The sequence below is a fragment of the Pantherophis guttatus genome, chromosome 4, assembly GCF_059756535.1.
Source record: "Pantherophis guttatus breed Tessera chromosome 4, ASM5975653v1, whole genome shotgun sequence".
Taxonomy (NCBI): Eukaryota; Metazoa; Chordata; class Lepidosauria; order Squamata; family Colubridae; genus Pantherophis; species Pantherophis guttatus.
In genome coordinates, this window is record NC_142066.1 from 32,081,919 (window position 1) to 32,102,049 (window position 20,131).

The 20,131-nt window shown below is 38.5% G+C and overlaps 1 protein-coding gene across 7 annotated transcripts in view; it reads left to right on the forward strand.

Moving 5' to 3' along the window:
• SH2B1 (SH2B adaptor protein 1) overlaps nucleotides 1-19,868 on the forward strand; it is a 28,846-nt gene extending 8,978 nt beyond the window's left edge. For 3 of the 7 annotated variants that reach the window (XM_034423354.3, XM_087893943.1, XM_087893942.1), the window contains 5 exons: nucleotides 12,874-13,062; nucleotides 13,403-13,629; nucleotides 13,799-13,970; nucleotides 14,247-14,355; nucleotides 18,543-19,868. In XM_034423354.3, the coding sequence (XP_034279245.1) occupies nucleotides 12,874-13,062; nucleotides 13,403-13,629; nucleotides 13,799-13,970; nucleotides 14,247-14,355; nucleotides 18,543-18,561 (716 nt within the window). In that variant the 3' untranslated portion in view covers nucleotides 18,562-19,868. The remainder of the gene's footprint in view (nucleotides 1-12,873; nucleotides 13,063-13,402; nucleotides 13,630-13,798; nucleotides 13,971-14,246; nucleotides 14,356-18,542) is intronic. The other 4 variants (XM_034423350.3, XM_034423353.3, XM_034423352.3 and 1 more) reach the window with 2 other exon arrangements.
• The last annotated feature ends 263 nt before the right edge of the window (nucleotides 19,869-20,131 follow it).

Sequence of the window (20,131 nt, forward strand, 5' to 3'; positions counted from 1 at the left end):
CACTGTTATGCCTTTTTGATCTCTTGGTAAAGACAAAGAGACTTTCCAATGATGTCTTTGTATGCAGGCAATCTGTTTGCAATAGAATATAGGTAATCCTCCAGTTACGACAGTTCACTTAGCACCCGTTTGAAGTTATGACATAACCCCACCCCACCCCACCCAAAATTTACAACACAGTCCCAAAGTTATGAATGTTGCAGCATCACGGCAGTCGTTCACACTTAGGCCTGTGGAGACTCACTCTATGACGATCCAACAAGCCTTTGGTTCTTTTACCTGCTTCAGTGCATTCGCAGAGAACAGAGGCCTAAAGTAGTGCGAGATCTCGTACTACAGTACTTTTTTTTTTTTGGACTTTAAATAGTTTTATTAATTTATAATATGACATACAAAGAGAATACAAAATCAAATATTAGGGAAATTAGGAAAGGAAAAGTGGATAGTGGGGGAAAGCAAGGGAAAAAGAAAAAAAAGTCATTGACTTCTGACTCCTTTGGTGCAGTAAAATAAGGCATTAAGGTCTACCCTCAACTTTTTACTTTTTCATAATAATAGAAACTAGCCATTTCTATAGCAACAAATTTATCTAATTGGTAAAACCCAAAATCTAAGTTCCATTTTTTTCCATCTCAAGCACAAAATCCAGAAGTGGTTTCCAAGTAGAAATGAATGTATTTGTATTTTTTCTTTGTTCAAAGCAGTCAATTTAGCCATCTCTGCTAACTCCATCAGTTTTTGTACCCATCCGTTGTGGGGATCGAGGTGACCTTCCATTTCTGTGCGTAGGGTAACCTTGCTGTTGTCAATATATATAATATCAGAGTTCCGAATTTTTTTCCAAGTCTTGTTCCATTAAACCCAAAGGAAAAGTCTCTGATTTTCTTTCTATATTCACTTAAATAATTTTCTGTATTAAAATATGAATGCTACTCCAATATTTCTTTGCTTTATCACACGTCCACCATAGATGATAAAAAGTCCCTTCTTTACATTTACATTTCCAACATTCATTTGAGGTACCTTTATACATTCTTGACAATTTATCTGGAGTTAAATACCAATGAAACATCATCTATTTTCTTTTAAATTATAATTTAATGTAAAGTTTAAATCTTTATTCCACATATTCTCCTACTCTTTATTGAAAAGTTTTAAAAAGTTTTACAGACATTTCCACTTCCCCCTCCCTGCTCCTCTTCCAACCCTCCCCTTCCCTTCCCTCCCCCCCCCACTTCCCAGAGCAAAATACAGGGTATAACATTTGACAATCATAAGCTAACATAAACTAATTATCTATAGCCTCCTATCCCCCTCTTGAACTTTTAACTCCCCTTTTACTAAACTAAATTTAAATGCTTTATAAAATCTCTTTGTTCATTCATAAGCTATTTGAAATTTTTTAGTCCGATATTTGCCTTGAATATAATCAATCCATCTTCTCCATTCTAACATATATTTCTCATTTGAATGGTCCTTTAGGTATGCTGAAATTTTCGCCATTTCTGCTACATTTACTACTTTTAATGTCCATTCTTGAATAGTAGGTAAATCTTCCTTCTTCCAGTACTGGGCCACCAAGAATCTTGCTGCAATTATTAAGTTCAGAATCAAATTTGTCTCTATAGCTGTACAATCTGTAATTATACCTAACAAAAGCAACTGTGGAGTAAACTTTATCCTTTTTTAAAAAATATTTTGAATAATCCACCATGTTTTTATCCAAAATGCTTTAACTTTTTTACAAGTCCACCAAACATGAAAATAGGTAGCATCAACACAATCACATCTCCAACATTTGGGTTGTAAGTTTGGGTACATACAAGCTAACTTTTTAGGATCCAAATGCCATCTATAAAACATTTTATAAAATTTTTCTCTCAAATTTTGCGCTTGTGTAAATTTTACATTTCTTACCCAGATCCTTTCCCATGTTTCCATCATTATTGGTTCCTCAAAATTTTGTGCCCATTTTATCATACAATCTTTAACTAATTCTGTCTCCGAGTCTATTTCTATCAAAGTATTATACAACCTTTTTATGTGCATTCTACTCTGGTCCCTAATTTGTTTTATCAAATTTTCTTCACTTTGTATAATACCAATTTTCTGATCTTTTTTCCATCTATTCTGCAGCTGTACATACTGAAACCAGGTTTGAATTGTCCTTTCCTCTCTTAGTACATTCAGAGGCTTTAACTGTAGTACATTTCTTTCTGTAATCAGAAGTTCTTTATAAGTAATTACATCCTGTCTTTGTTCTATACTTATATTTTCTATCGCATGTCTGGGTACTACCCACATGGGTATCTTGCCATTCAATTTATATTGGTATTTTTTCCAAACACGCAGGAGAGCATTTCTTAATATATGACTTTTAAAAGTCCTATCCACCTTCTTCTCATAAACTAAGTAGGCATGCCAACCATATAGCAAATCATACCCTTCAATATTCAGTATTCTTTCATCTATTAAATTAATCCAATCACTAATTACTGACAAAATAGCTGCTTCATAGTACAATTTTAGATTGGGCAATTTCAAACCTCCTCTTTCACATGTGTCCTGCATTATTTTTAATTTAACTCTCGGTCTCTTTCCTACCCAAACAAAGTTGTTAATACCTCTCTGCCATTCCTCCAAATTTGCATCCTTTTTAAGTATTGGTATCATTTGAAAAAAAAAATAGAAACTTGGGCAGAACATTCATTTTAACTACTGCTATTCTTCCCAACAAAGACAGTTGTAATTTTTTCCATTTATCCATCTCTGTCTGTATTTTATGCCATAACAATTCATAATTATACTTATATAATTTCCCATTTGACATTGTAATAAAAATTCCTAAGTACTTAACCTTTTTCACTATCTCGCATCCTGTTACTCTTTCCATTTCTTCTTTTTGATTTGTATTCATATTCTTAGCTATCATCTTTGTTTTCCCTATATTTATTTTAAACCCTGACACTTGACCATATTGCCTAATTATCTCCATCAAACCTGTAACTGAATTTACTGGTTGGGTTAAAGTTACAACCACATAATCTGCAAATGCTCGTAATCTATAGTCATGTTGCCTGATCTTAATACCCTGTATGTTATCCGAGTCCTGTATTTTATTCAACAATACTTCCAAAGTTAAAATAAACAATAGTGGAGACAAGGGACATCCCTATCTTGTTCCTTTCTCAATTTTAAAGATTTCTGTGAGGCTACCATTAACTATTATTTGTGCTGTTTGTTTCTGGTATATTGCCTTAATAGATTGTATGAAATGCTCTCCCAACTGCATCTTTTGTGCTACTTTCACTAAAAACTGCCAATTCAATTGATCAAATGCTTTCTCTGCATCCAAAAACATAAGCACTGCAGGGACTTGGTTATTCTTCCCCAAATACTCCAGTATATTAACAATTTGTCTTACATTACTTTTCATTTGTCTCCCTTCTTTAAATCCAGTTTGGTCTTTATGAATCACTTGTTGCATAACTGACATTAATCTATTTGCCAAAATTTTTGCAAAGATTTTATAATCTGTATTAAGCAATGATATGGGTCTGTAATTTTTGGGTTGACTATGATCTTGATCTTCTTTCGGAATCAGGGAAATAAAAGCTGTTCTCCAGGATGGTGGCACTTCTCCTCCCTGTTGTATTTTAGCAAATAACTCCTTAAGAGATTCTACCATTTCTAATTGAAAATTTTTATAATACACTGCTGTCAAACCATCTGTGCCAGGAGCCTTTCCACTTTTTAATTGTTTAATTGCCAAAAGAATTTCCTCAGTGGTTATTAATACATTCAATCTTTCCCTTTGTTCATCAGTAATTGCAAGAATATTTTCCTTCTGCAAATATCTCTCTATATCATTACCTTGTATATTATCACCAGCATATAACCTCATAAAATGCTTTTTTAATCATATTCTGTTGATATACCTCTTTATCTTTATACTCTATTTTTTCTATTGTACGAGATTTTTGTTTTTTCTTTAACACATATGCTAACCACCTGCCTGGTTTATTTGCATTACAAAAAGTATTATGTTTAGCATGTTGCAAGTTCGTTGCAACTTGATCTGACCTCAGCATATTAAACTGTCCTCGCAATATTGTAATGGCTTCTTTTATATTCTTGTCAACTGGTTTATCCACTAATGCCTGTTCCTTCTTTTTTATTTCCTCTTCCAATTCCCTCCGTTTTTTCCCTTGTCTACGTCTGTAAGAATACGTCTGTAAGAAATTTATTAAAACTCCTCTCATATATGCTTTACTTGCATCCTATACCATTTCCACAGGTGTACCCTTATGCATATTTAAAACAAAAAATTCTTGCATTAACTTTTTACATTCTATCACATTTGCCTCATATCGAAATAAGTTTTCATTCAGTCTCCAGGATCTCCTAGACCCCTCCCCAAACTCTAATTCCATCCACACCGGATTATGGTCTGTTAAGGTTCTTGGACATATCTTCATCTTCTTTACCCTGGAAAGAAAATCATTTGTAATTAGTATAAAATCAATTCTAGAAAAAGATTGGTGCCTATCAGAAAAAAAAGTAAAATCCTGTTCTTTAAAATTTTGTTCACGCCATATATATCTCAACTCCATATTGTCCATCATGTCAAAAAAAGATTTAGGCAATTTAGCCCGTGTTTGAACATTTGGCAAAAGGGTCTTTTTGTCTTTTTTAGTGTCCAATACGCCATTCCAATCACCCATCATTATACATAATTTGTAATCCATTTGTATTAATTTTTTATGCAAAAGTTTATACAATTTCTCTTGTTGATTAGGTGCATATACTCCCACTAAAAGTATTTTCTTCCCTTCTATTAATAATTCAATCATTATATATCTTCCTTGTGGGCCTGCTTCAATTAATTTAGCCATTAAATCTGTTCTTAGGTATATAACTATATCATTTTTCTTCTCAGGAGCTGATGCAACAAAATGTTTGCCCAATCTAGCATTTATTAGGTATTTCTGATCACTTGTTCTAATATGTGTTTCTTAAAAACAAATTACATCACTTTAAAACTGTTTCAAGTAATGAAATATTTTCTTTCTCTTTTGTGGTGAGTTTAGGCCATTAACATTCCAGGTCAAAAGTTTATTTGCCATCCTTGCCCCCTGAAAGCTTATGGAGCGCTGACTGGAAATCCTCCTGGAATTTCCTCTTTGGTCTAGCTCCTCCCACAGCTTCCATATTTGTAGTTGCAATTTCTTGGGTTATTATCTGACTTTGTTGCTTCTTTAATTCTTGTTCTTTACGTTTGGTTGCTGCTTGAGTTTGTCTTTGATCCTTGGGGTCTTCCATTTTTTCAAATAAATCCAAAAGTTGAACATCCTCTGAAAGTTGCAATAATTCTTGTTGAGTAGTCAAAACACCACCTTGAGCTTGTGCCTGCATAATTTCCTTTTCTCCCTTTCTGACCTCTCCTGGTTCTTTCCTTCTTCTGACATCTGGAGATGGTGGGTTTCCAGCCTTTAGTATGGTAGTGTAAAAATCTCTTGCCTTCCAAACTGAGTTGAGACGATGTCTCGCACCCAAATAATTCACCACTAATCCAGATGGAACTTCCCATCTATACTGCAACTGACGCCTTCTAAGTTCATCAATTAAAAATGCATAGTCCTTTCGAGAGCTCAACATTTTTGGGGGAATTTCCTTCATTACAGAAACCTCCTGTCCTGCCACTTGAAGTTTCTTCTTATAAGAGACTTGTAAAACTCCATTTCTTGTTCTCCTTGTAACAAAGTAAATCACAATATCTCTTGGTAGTTGTCTCTGTCTGGCAATCCATGAATTAACTTGATAAATTTTGTCTATTTGCCAATCACACTCTGCTTTAGACTCTCCAGTAAACTGAGCAAGGGCTTCTGCAAAAATCTCTCTGAGATTTTCCTGGTTATTTTCTTTCAAGCCTCTGACCCTCACTGCCCATTCCATCGCTCTGTATTGTGTCATTATGAGTTCTGCTTCCGCCTTTTCCATCTTGTTTTGAGCCTCCCCCAATTTAGCTTCCACATTCAAATTAAACTGATCAATTTCATCCACCCTTTCTTCCAATAATGTAACATGACCCACCAGTCCCTTAAATGCTTCCACAATATCTTCTCTTATTGCATCATTTTGGGTTTTAATTGTTTCTTTAATTTCAAGCAGTTCCTCAGACACTCCTTTAATTTTTTTCTCAAAACGGAGTGTGATTTTTTCTTCCAAATCAGTAGACAAATCAGTAGACAGTTTCTTTAAAGCTCCCTGAAGAACCTCCAGTGTCAGTGTTTGTGTATCTAGTGGGGCTAACAAAGACTGCATTTTTGATGTTTGAGCTGGAGAGGTCCCCGCACTTTTAGTCACAACAGTTTTTATTTGCTTCGCAGCCATCTCCAAACTGCACTTTCCCACCAGCCACTCAACAGAACCAACAGGTCTTCTTCTTTTTTTTTTTTTAAATATATATTTTTAATTAACATAAACAGACGTAAAACACAAATACATACGAACACATATACATTAACACAGTACTAGAACAAAAATGAAACAAGAAGTCTATCGACTAGCTCTTAAGAAACTCTCGCATCAGTGGTTAATTTCTATTTCCCTTATTTTTCCTTTATCTTACAGTTTTCAGATTAATTTGCTTTCACTTTGACATACCTTATACATTTTGAGCTATATCTTTCTACAGTCATGTTAACCATTTGTTTATACCATCATATAACTCTTCTCATGTGACTAGTTCTATGTTTCTTAATTTGAGTTCTCCTGATATCCTATGTTGTTGGCCCTATCCTTCCCTCTAGCTATAGGTACCATCTTTGCCAAACTAAATAATAATTGGTATCCTCTTTTTCTTGAAGCTCCTTAGTGAGCTTATCCATCTCCGCACATTCGGTTATTTTTGCAATTATTTTTTCTTCTGTTGGTAATAGTTCGGATTTCCAATTTTGAGCGTACACTATACGTGCCGCTGTCAAAATGTGGATGGTAAGATATTTTATCTCTTTAGTGTATTGTGGTGTAGTCATTCCAAATAGGAAAAATTCTGGTTTCATTTCTACTTTTTGCCTTGTTATTTCTTCAATTATTCTCTTAATCTCCTGCCAGTAGTGTTGTGCCTTCCTGCACGACCACTAGAGATGGTAGTATGTCCCCTTTTGTGTCTTGCATTTCAAACACATTGGTGATGTACTTGGAAACATTTTAGCCAAACGTGCCGGTGGGAGATGCCATCTATATAATATCTTGTATAAATTTTCTTTGTATGGGATTGACATTGTTATCTTGAGATTTTCTGCCTATAGCTTATCCCATCTGTCCAATTCTATATTGTGACCTATATTTCTTGCCCAACTTACCATGTTTTCTTTCACCGTTTCCTCCTCTAATTTATATTTTATTAAATATCCATAGATTTTTGATATCATTTTCTCATCCTTGCCTTTTAATATTTTATCCAATTCGTTCGGTTTGCTTTGGAATCCATATTGTGTCCGGTCTGCCGTAAATCTTGATTCTATTTGGAGATATGGCCACCACTCGATAATTATACCCCGTCTTTCCAATTCTTGTCTCGTATATAGGTCTCCTTCACTATTCAGCAGCTCTTGGTATTTCCTCATCTTTTCTATTTCTATAGTATTTGGGTAGATTAGTGCTTCCATGGGCGACCACCATTGCGGGATTTTACTATAGTGTTGTCTTCTGATACCTTGCCACGTTTTATATAGTGAACCTCTGATTAAATGTCTCTGAAAGTACCCATGTTGCTTGTCTGTACCTTCCCACAAAAAGCCATGCCAACCTCGACTCAAGTCAAATCCCTCTAAATATAGAATTCTCCTGTCTGATAGGTCAATCCATTCTCTGATCCAATTTAACGCCGCTGCCTTGTAGTATAACTCCCAGTCTGGTAAACCAAGGCCTCCCTGGTAAACCAAGGCCTCCCTTCTCCTTTGTGTCCTGTAAGCATTTTATTTTGATTCTGGCCTTCTTTCCTTCCAACAGGTCTTCTTAATCTAAGTCCTTAATAATTATTATGGCTTATTGATAAATCAATATTGTATTCTTTAATTTCCAATCCTCAAAATTCCCCAGCAAAGTCTTTTAAGAGGTACTGACAGCGTTAACGAGCGTTAATGAGCGTTAACAAGCACTTTCTCTTTTAACTTTCGTTTTCACGCTCTTAAGCAACTCAGTGCCATCTTTTTTAAGCTTTCTCCCATCTCAAGCTCCGAAGGAAGTGGTAATTTATTGGAGTTAAAGTTTAGTACTTGCAGTTGTGATTTCTCCTGTCTTTGCTCTGCCTGCTTTAAAGTCCAATCGATGTGAAATCATTTAGTTCGTAGGGGTGGTCATGGCGCCTTGTTCTCTTAAAAACAGACACGTCCCGGATCTGGAGCTTCTTCAGGTGTTTGGGGAGCTCTCACCCTCCGTGTCCCAGGATTAATCCTGGGGGTCTTGGGGAGCTCTACCCACACCCGCCTGCTTGCCTTCCCCTCTTCTCCCGAGGGGAAAGTTCTGAGCCGCTAGAACAGCTGATTTTCGCTGCTCTAGCGGCTTTACGAGATCGCGGGGGTTAGCGCTCCCAAAGGAGCTGCCGCCGACGCCTGCGGTGCTCCTACTCTTCAAGCATTACATTATATCCACAATTCCTTGTCCACTGAATCATACAATGCTTTACTTGTTCTTTTTCCAGATTTAAATTCAATAACACTTTATAGAGTTTAGCAATAATATAGTTATCACTACCACACAATAGAGTATCCAGTTCATTTTTAACAAACCCATAATTCTTTTTATCTAATTTAGATCTTTCTTTTAGTTGTAAATATATAAACCAATGGCAAGCACTATAGTACTTTAAGCCACTGTTCTCTGCGAACCGAGCCCTGCACAAGATCCGCAGCACAAGGCTTTGCAAACGGAGAGGCCTTCCCTCTGTTTGCAAAGCCTTTTGCCACGGATCTGGTACAGGCCTCCAATCATAGAGAACAGAGGCTAAAGTACTGTAGTGCGAGATCATGGCCCCCAGAAGCTTCCAGTCTCGGTGTGAAAAGCATTTGCAAGCCAATAGGAGGCTTGAAGAAATGTGATTTTGCTGCCCCAAAGCCTTATTGATTTGCAAATGCTTTTCGCGCCGAGACTGCAAGCAGGCAAAGAAATTGTGGCAGAGAGGCTGGAGAGGAGACAGCTCACTAGATCTTCACAAGGTAACTGGCCCGCATGGCAGGATGGGGATGGAGCAATGATGGGGACCCCAGTGAAGGGAGCATGAGATATCTCAGTGGGTTGGGGCAGGCCTTGGGTGGTCTGAAGCAGGTGGCCTGTTCCATCACTAGGGCCCCCATGGCTTTCCCCATCCTGAGATACCTCATGTGCACTTAACCAACTACGCATTCAATTAGCAAATGTGTGGGCGAAAGCAGGGAGTGATCACATTTGTTTTATGTGATTCACTCCAATAAATCCTCGGGTTATGAATGTAATTGGCAGGCTCCATTACGTTCATAACTCGAGGATTACCTGTATGCTGCAACAAGCTTCTCTCAAGGACAACATTCTCTGAAAAGCTCTACCATACAATATCTTAGCCAGTAGGCATAGAAGTACTACCATATATACTTAAAAATAAGCCAGGAATTGTAGGTGCAATTCCCCCATCCCCCACACCCTCGTTGAATTCCACTTACAAGGTAATATGATTTATTCATGTATATCCCAATTATATTTCTGTATAAATCCATCTGCAGATAAGCTGATCCTCAAATTTTTAACCAATGTGCATGAAAAATGAATAATGTGTAAATTGTCTTTTACAGAAGAAGTATTATAGTAGCCTTCTGAAGCGTCTGTCTAGATCAGTTAACCAGCTACACTAGCAAACATACCGAGATTTCTCCTAAACCATTTAAATATTGGATTTTTTAAAAAATTAACTTCAGGGTTTTTTTTAACCAAGAAAATTTTTCTAGATTGTTTAAAAAATAGGTGGAGTCATCATAAGGCGTGACTGTAAAATCAGAACCGGGGAGACCAGAGTTCAAATCCCAGGAAAGATAAGAAGCTGATCGTGTGACCTTGAGTCAGTAAATCTCAACTGAATCTTTGTACCTTATAGGATGCTGTGGCAATCCAACAATAACTGATAGCCAGTAAAATTTATTTAGTATTGTTTTTTTTTTTTTTTTTTTTTTACACATTACGCCAAAAACAGCTTTCAGGCACAAACTACCCATTCAAGATAAACACAAGAGAAAAATGTAAATTAGTATTAAATCCAGGATTTGATATTTATGAAAATAAAAATTTGATAAACACTACTAATTTCCCAAGAAAAATAGGTAAAGATTAAAAAAACTATATCTGAAATCAAAGCTTATTGGCAACAATATAGAAGTGCTTTTCCATAGTTGTCTTCTGCAGTGTATGTTCAACTTCCAATCAAGCCTACAACTGTAGAGTTTCCTGATGGTCTTCCACCCAAGTAATAATCGGCTCTGGCCTTTCTTAACTTTTTTCAGAATCTGCCAAGGTCAGTTAGGTGCTTCTTTTTCCTGTAGATTAAGAACAAAGGAAATAAGCACAAAGCACGTGCTCTCTTGAGGAGATGGCAAAGACACCTCCTTTGGGGTATAGGTACAAAGTGCAGTTATAAACCTTGGAAGAGAAAATGACCTGTTTTTTAGAAGATGGAACAGGATTTGCTGGATTCACTTAACAACCGTGTTACTAATTTAGCAACTGCAGTGATTCACTTAACAAATGGGGCAAGAAAGGTGGTAAAATGGGGCAAAATTCACTTAACAAATTTCTCACTTAGCAATATAAATGTTGGGCTCAATTGTGGTTGTAAACTGAGGATTGCATGTAATCCTTGTCTTACTACTACAGCTGAGACCAGAATTTGTGTTACTAAGAAGGTGGTTGTTAAGTGAGTCATGCCCAATTTTACCACCCTTTTTACTACAGTTGATAAATAATCACTGCAATTGTTAAGTGAATCACACAGTCATTAAGTGAATCTTGCTTTTTCCATTGACTTTACTTGCTAGAAGCTGGCTAGGAAGGCTGCAAATGGTGATCACATGACCCTGGGAGGCTGCAAGCGGGGTCAATATAGGCTGGTTACCAAGCACCCAAAATCTGATCCCATCACAGTGGCAATGCTGCAGTGGTTGTAAGTGTAAGAACTAGTTGTAAGTCACTTTTTTTGCTGCCGTTGAAACTTTGAATAGTCACTAAATGAATGGTTGTAAGTTGAGGACTACCTGTATAAGAGAGGGAGAAGAAATATAAGGCAGTAGCATGGATTGAGAAGGAAGATTTTATCTCTGACTGAAAAGCATAAAGGAAAAAAATGATAGGCATTAAGAAAGTCTAAGGAAGGATCTAGACTTGTTTGAGAAGGGGCCCAAAACACCTACAGAGAAGATACACAGGGAAATAAGAAAAAAAATATCAATATAAACAGAAATAGCTTCTAGAGCGGCGGTCCCCAATCTTTCTGGCTCCGCAGACTGATGGTGACGGGGGGGGGGCGGGGGAAGAAGGGATGGTTTTGCACGGATGCCCACTGCTTGTGCAATTAGAGCTTCACACCAGTGGTGGGTTGTCCCTGGTTCGCACTGGTACTATAGAACCGGTAGTAAAACCGGCGGGAGGCCCCGCCCACTGACCCTGAAATGCTTCTGCACATGTGACCCCGTTGCCAACCGGTAGTAAAGGTAAGTAGAACCCACCCCTGCTTCACACACTTGCAAGCCACTTTGCGGCCTGATTCCCAACGGACCACGATCTGTGGTCTGGGTTGTGGACCTGGCATTGGGGGCCCCTGTTTTAGAGGATCTTTTTGAGTATGTATTCTTCAACCATTCCTAAGCTGGCTGAAATATATTGGCCTGAAATGTTTGGTCTCCATTGCCAATATTCAGTATTTCCTGTCTGTTTCATCCTGGGTGGATTTGATTTAAATCAAGTCATTTTAAATCACAATTTAAATCATGATTTAAATCCCTAGTAAAAAGGCTTGATTTAAATCAACTTGATTTAAATCATAATTTTTAAAGAGCAACTGTCATTCAATTTTGTGAATGGATCAATGCAGTGAATGTTAGCTTGCAGAGCTTGGATTCATTGAATGAATTTACCAAAAATGTAAATATTGCAGAATATACAACCTCATGCTACATAACTAAACTCCATTTCATGCTGAATAAACTAAATTATTGAGGTATCTTAAATAGAAAACTATCTTTAGATAGATTTTTACTCCAAAAGCATTTTATTAAAATAAATTTGATAAAAATAAAAATCCAATTTAAATAAAAAAAAATCTGATTTAAACCAAAAAAATCTGATTTTTTTTTAAATCCTCGATTTTTATCCATCCTGGTTTCAACTCACTGTAATTATGAATAGAATGGAATAGAATAGAAACTTTATTGTCTTTAAATGTACACTAATCAGCATTCATTAAAATGAAATTTTGTTGCATTCAGCTCTCAAAAGATAACCATTATGCGTATACCCACTTACACATGCATATATGACACAGAGAAACATCCCAGTCTAGCTCGAATGTGTACATTTACATGGTGAAAAAAAGAATCCTGTGAGTTTACAAGACGGATGGCATAAGGAACAAAGCTGTTACAGAATCTAATAGCCCTGCTGTAAATACTTCGAAACCTCCTCCCAGAGGGGAGCAACAGAAAGAGACTGTCAAGTGAGTGTTGGGGTCTCTAACGATGCTTTGAGCTCTGAGCACATACTGCTTATAAGTAGTATCCTGAATAATGGGAAGCGAGCTTCCTATTATTTTGATTTTTCAGCTGAGCCCAGCTTGTAACGTCTTCTTTCCAGGTGCCTATGGTGGACTGATGGAACGCCCCTCAGCCTCCATGTCTCCCAGCTCAGTCTCTATTGCTGCCTCACACTTCGATTCAATGGAGCTGCCTCCTCCTCAGCTGCTGCCTCGGGTGCCAGTCAACGAAGGGCAATTTTCTACTGGCTTCCTCCATACAACTTTCCCCGAAACCCCTGAAACCACAGGTAACGCTTTGAAGTGGGATGAGTTGGTGCTTGGTCTAGATTTGAGGAGGACCTGAGGAATCTCCCCCCTCTTGCTGGAGCTCCTATTGCGGATGGCATAATGGTGGAGGAAAAACAGTAGTTGGCAATCCCTATAAACAAGTCCAAGTGGGCAGGGTTTGTATCACTTAGCCTGAACTTTCTTTTTCTGAGATAACCTCTGAAATTGTATGGCATCTGGTCAAGGTTTCTCTTGGGCCATGCAACTTCAGCATCTTCTTGGATTGAATGTTGTGGAAACAAGATCCAGATTCCTCTGAGTGAGCTTTGGCTGTTTTCCGTTGCTTTTCTCCTTGCTCAGGTTCCTTCCTCTTCCAAGGGGAACCTGACCCAGGTGGAGGTAGTCTTGGTGACACTGAGCACCCACTCTCTGAATATCCATGGTTCCATGGCACCCTGTCCCGTCTCAAGGCCGCCCAGCTGGTGTTGGCAGGAGGAGCAAACAGCCATGGTGTCTTCTTAGTGCGTCAAAGTGAGACACGGCGAGGCGAATACGTCCTGACCTTCAACTTTCAGGGGAAAGCCAAGGTGAGTGCAGCGGGGGGAGGGGGGAATCTATCAAATGGTGCTTGTTTTATTTATTTATTAGATTTCTTTGCCTCCCATCTCGCCTCAAGACTTAGAGGCTTTGGGACAGGATTGGCTGGACTCTGGTTCAGGAGTAGTTTCCCACCCAGCTTTCTTTTCCTACCCCCAGCACCTGCGCCTCTCCCTGAATGAAGAAGGGCAGTGCCGTGTTCAGCATCTCTGGTTCCAGACTATATTTGACATGCTGGAGCACTTCCGGGTCCACCCCATCCCCCTCGAATCAGGGGGCTCCAGTGATGTGACACTTGTCAGCTATGTGGTTGCTTCACAAAGGCTGCATGGTGAGTGTTGGATGAAGTGGGGCTGCGGGGTGGAAAGAATATAGACATTATTGCTAGTCCATATCATGCTCCATCTCCCTCCATCTTTTTCCATTGTTGTTCCAGTCTGCCCCTCCTTTGTTGCCCCACTCCTTGTCCATCAGTCTTTTCCAGCCCTTCTCCAGCCCAGGCATGCATGTAGCAGGAGGGAGGATAAACCTGTTCACCCCCATGTTCACTGCTCCCTCTTTTCCTCATCCCCAATCCCTATTTCTGATGTGGGAATCTCTGTCACAGGCCGGGACCGGGCTGGGAGCCGAGCGCCAGTGTCTGGGTTCAGTGGGGACCCCGACTCGCCCCCCAACCTCATCTCCATCCTTGCTGCTGCCTCTGCGGGTGACTGCGTGTAAGTGTGCAATAGGTACCACAGGAGGAAGGCAGGGATATGACCGTGTGTGTGCGTGTGTCACGGCCCCCACGCCATAGCCATCGCTATCCATGGGTCATGTGAATGCAGTGTCTACGCCATCCACTGTGTCGGAGAGCAGGAGGCAGGGAAGAGATTTCAGGGGCTTCTGGCATTTCCAGATAGTACTAAGAAAGGCTTCTGTACAGGACCCTGAAGAGTCACTAATCGTTTCTCTAACTGAATGGAACCATAGTCTGGTTTGGCATAAGGTAGCTGCTAGTGTTCTGCAGAGAGAGATCTTAGAGCTAATGTTTTAATTATTCTTTGGGCAACTCCTATAATTCAATTGCATTAGATATAGCAGAACTCTGCAGAAAATACTCACTTGTGATTGACAGTCCGAAGTTAAAGATTATCTATCCAAACTCCAAATAATAGTACTGCTGCCTCTTTTACTCCCCTCTTCTAGAAATTTACTTATTCAGGTGTCTGAAACAATTTTGAATCTGGTGATATTTCCCTCTCTGACATCCCCCCCCCTTCCTGGTAAGGTTATAATGTAACATGAAGAATACTATTTATTAAACCAGTTTTCTACCAACCAGATCCTTCAAGATGGTTTGGGTTAGACTGTCTTTGCCATTTGCTTGGTGTTAATGAGAGTTATAATCCAAGACATCAAATGAATTCTAGGTTGGAGAAAAATTTAATGGAATAGGAATAGGAATAGGAATAGGAATAGGAATAGGAATAGGAATAGGAATAGGAATAGGAATAGGAATAGGAATAGGAATAGAGTAGCGTAGCGTAGCATAGCATAGCATAGCATAGAATTCTTTATTGTCAATTGTGATTGGACACACAAGGAATTTGTCTTTGGTGCATATGCTCTCAGTGTACATAAAAAGAAAAAAATACATTCATCAAGAATCATAAGATACAACACTTAGTGATAGTCATAGGTTACTAAATAAGCAATCAAATCATATTAGGAAACAAACAATATAAATCATAGAGATACAAGCAACAAGGTTATAGTTATAAGTGGGAGGAGATAGGTAATAGGAAGGATGAGAAGAATAATAGTAATACAGTCTTAGTAAATAGTTTGACAGTGTTGTGGAAATTAGTTGTTTAGCAGAGTGATGGCATTCAGGAAAAAACTGTCCTTGTATCTAGTTGTTCCGGTGTGCAGTGTCCGATAGCATCGTTTTGAGGATCGAAGTTGAAACAATTTATGTCCAGGATGTGAGGGGTCTGTAGATATTTTCACAGCCCTCTTTTTGACTTGTGCAGGATACAGGTCCTCAATGGAAGGCAGGTTGGTAGCAATTGTTTTTTCTGCAGTTCTAATTATCCATTGAAGTCTGTGTCTGTCTTGTTTAGTTGCAGAGCCAAACCAGACAGTTATAGAGATGCAGATGACAGACTCAATAATTCCTCTGTAGAATTGAATCAGCAGCTCCTTGGGCAGTTTGAGCTTTCTGAGTTGGCACAGAAAGAACATTTTTTGTTGTGCTTTTTTGATGACATTTTTGATGTTAGGTGTCCATTTTAAGTCTTGAGATATGATAGAACCTAGAAACTTGAAGGTCTCTACTGTTGATACTGTGTTGTCTAGTATTGTAAGAGGCAGTAGTTTAAGAGGGTTTCTCCTAAAATCTACCATCATTTCTATGGTTTTGAGTGTGTTCAGTTCAAAATTGTTCTGGTTGCACCACAAGATTAGTTGTTCAATCTCCCATCTGTATGCAGGTTTGTCATTGTCTCGAATGAAACCAATCACTGTTATATCATCTGCAAACTTCTGTACTTTAACAGAGGGATCTTTTGAGATGCAGTCATTGGTATAGAAAGAGAAGAGAAGTGGAGAGAGTGCACAGCCCTGAGGGCCCCCTGTGCTAATTGTACAGGTATCTGATGTGATTTTGCCTAGCTTCATCTGCTGCTTCCTGTCTATTAAGAAGCTTATGATCCATTTACAAGTTGGTCAGGTTCAGCTAGCTGATTTAGTTTACTTAGAAGAATATCTGGAATGTTAGTATTGAATGCTGAGCTGAAGTCTACAAAGAGGACCCTTGCATAGGTCTTTGGAGATTCAAGATGTTATAGGATGTAGTGCAGAGACATATTAACAGTATCATCTATCTATTTGCTTGGTAGGCAAATTGCAAGGGGTTTAACAGTGGATCCGTGATGGTTTTCAGATGGGCCAGCACTAGCCTTTCAAAGGTTTTCATAACTACAGATGTTAGAGCAACTGGTCTGAAGTCATTCAGTTCTTGATGGAGGGTTTCTTCAGCACTGGAATGATAGTAGAACGTTTGAAGCAAGAAGAAACATAGCACATCTTTAGTGATTTATTAAAGATTTGGGTGAAGATGGGGGCCAGTTGGTCAGCACAAGTTTTTAAGCAAGAAGGATTACTCTTTATTTAAAAAATTATTAGGGCAACCGAGAGTAAAAAAATGGCCTCATGATTGCCTTAATTTTTGTCCCCACTATGAAGCAAAGGAAGGTGTCCATAATTGAAAAGTCTTATAGCTCCCAAATATGTTATAGAAATAAGGTAGGTACTGTATATTGCATAAGTATTGTTTCGTAGAGTAGAAAAAAGAAAAATACAACATATTTCTAAAATAGCACATGACATTTGTAATGGAGTCTAAACATTTATGCTCTTAAAAATTATCAGTTTTTCTAGCAGAATTAAACAGAATATTCAGCATACTAGGACAAAACAAATAATTATGGTTTCACCTGGTATATGTAGCCTTTCCTTAAAGTAGTTTGGTGAATGAATGATCTAATCTTGCCAGTATAAAATACATAAAAAATCCCTTCAAATTTTAGAAGTATCTGAAATTCTCTCTTAATTGAAAAACCATGTCCTATTGCTCACATTTCACAGTATGTTGCCAATATTTTGTGAGAAGTGTACAGAGCATTGTTTCTCAACTTTATCAACTTTAAGAAGTATGGATTGCAACTCCCAGAATTCCTTAGCCAGATAGTTATGGAATTCTGGGAGTTGAAGTCCACACCTCTTAAAGTTGCTGAGGTTGACACACGTTAGTATAGAGTAATGGATTGGAATTTCAATACTGCATTTATCATGCCTTCCATCTCTCCATAATTATCAACCTTTTTCTATTAATATTTGGAATTGCAGTCTCTGAATGGTATCTATCAAATAAGAAAAAAACCTAAAATATTATGATAGCCTAGGATTTCACCTTGTTGAATGATAGTTCCAAGAGCTTTATATCCTTAAAATGCACTAACTGTAGACTGTCAGTAAAAACACCTAAAATTAAATAGGTAAGATTGTTTTGAGTAGGTAATAGCCCTAATAATAATCTAGTTCAAACAATTTCGGGCCCACATAAGTTCTGGTTTAAGTAAACCTAATTCTAAGGATAGAGTTCAAAACATAAATGTGCCCATTTTTGCACATGTGTAAAACTGCCGGGCTTTTGTGCATTTGCACAGTGTGCAATTCAGTATAATCAGTTTGCACAAGGTTCCTGGAATAGGAACCTGCCTAACCAAAGGATTCCCTACAAATGATTTAAGCTGACTTTATACAGAAGCATAATACTTTACACCAATTTTGCATATTATAATGGATTATAGAAAATACCTATTTTGGTATAGCTTTTTTAAAATGTGGAACACAGCCACAAGGTATAATAATCAGCCCTGGTCTTTATATAGTCTTTCAACAATACTAACTTGATTTCATTCAGGGGCTATTGCAAAAAACAAGTTTTAGAAACCAAATCAATACAATAAAACCATTTCCAGACAAATCCTGAATAAGGAGTCCTTGACGCACTCTGACCTTGCTTGTTTTCTTGCAGACATTTCATTATCGAAAGTAGGTAACATCAACAGTGCTAGTTACCTAGTTTTGGTAATAAAATGTTTGCAAGAAAACAAGCAAGCTCAGAGAGCGCCAAGGACCGCTCATATCAACCCTGAGCTACAAACATTCTCCTTTATTAATTCCTGAATGATTGCATTTGACAAGCATTGGCATGGACCATAGTTGATGCTAAATCTGTTCATGAAGAGTATCTTGCTGAAATAATACTGGCTCTCAGTGTTATTCTCTCTTCCTGCCTTAACCCCAAACCATCTATCTCTCTGTCTGTCCATCTATCTCTTCTCTCCCTCCACAGAGCCGAGCATCTCTCGTAACCTGCCACTGCCACCTCCTCTCCCTCCAGCCCGGCCACCTCATGCTCCTCTGGACCATGGATTGCCGGAGTCTAAAGGCCAGACTGAAGAGGAAGCCCAGATGGAGCCGGAGGTGGATGAGGGAGCATCTGTGAGAGTCGGGGGATCCCTTCCTCTGCCAGAGGAGTCAGAAGGGCGAGCCAGGGCTGTGAACAACCAGTACTCATTTGTTTGAACCCAGTGGTGATGCGAAAAAAAAAAAAAAAGGGAACAAGCCCTTTTACTCTAATCATTACTAGATGAAAGACCTGATGCTGACCATAGGTACCAGATGGGCTTGAACACCCAACAGACTTCTAGTCTTTCCTTGAGAAATCTTTGAGGTGGGATGGACGTCATCCCCTCAGTTCTTCCTGCCCTCTTTCCCTGGGTATGGAGCGAGCCTCACTTTTGCTTACCCCCTCTCCCCACCCAATCTAGGTACATAACCCTCTTGGGGTTCTGCTATCAGCTTTCAACCCTTTAGTCTGCACTACTTTGGTCCTGTTTGGGTTGTTGAGAAATTGGTCTGTCCTTTCCCTCTTTCCTCTTCCTCATACCCCCTCCCTTTCTTCAAGCCTCTGCAGTTGGATAGTCCACAAGAAACACTACCTGGAGGAAATGGGAGTGGTTGTAGCTCCAGGATAAATGTTGACTTCCATCATTTGTTCCCCTGCCTTTCTTGGTGAATGTATGGAGTTTCTGAATGTAATCCTTTCCCCTTGAAGTTTCCTCTTGTGGGGGAAAGTTGGCTGCTTTTTTCCCCCAATTCGAATATATATTTATATTCTTTTTTCCTGCTTCCTTTCCCCCCCACCCCCAAATCATGGGAACCGGTCACTTATTAAACAGTCTACACCCCAGGGAATTGCATCATGCTATGAAATATACCTTTGGGAAGACTGTCCTCCTTCTCTTATTCCCACTGCTCCCCTCCTTCTCTTCCTCTTTTAAGATTTATTTTTCTACTGTGGACTAGTTGGACTGCTCAGGCCCCCCTGCCTTTTAAATTTTTTTCTCTCCCTTTTTTAATTATTCTGGGATACAGTTCTGTGTTTTGTTTATGGGGGGAGTTTGTATAAAAAAATAAAGGAAACATCATTTTACCTTTTTAAAGTGAACTTTTTAAAGAAAAAATATAGTAAGTAAAATTAATAAAAACTGAAAGGCGGGCGGGGGGAGCAGCTTGTTTATTTTGGGGTAAAATGAATATTTGTCAGTTGTCCTTTTGAACTAATTTTCCTGCCTTGATTGAAAAATATGGAATAAAGTGAAGATGTTGCTTTACATTTACAGTAGTCGCTTAAAGACCTAATTGGGACAGCAACTCTGCCAATAAGCAAAGTGATCCCTAAGTGGGGTGACCACAAACTCACATCACTACAATTGCTTTTCAGCTAGAAAGGGTCACAAGTCAGTTTCACATCTTTGGTTTGGGTTTGGTTTGGTTTGGTTTGTTTGCCTCCTAAGCACTCCCCAAATGCTGGAGTGCTATCTTATTGTCTTGAAAGTAATGTGATTGCATCACAGTCCAGGGTTTGAATGCTGCAGA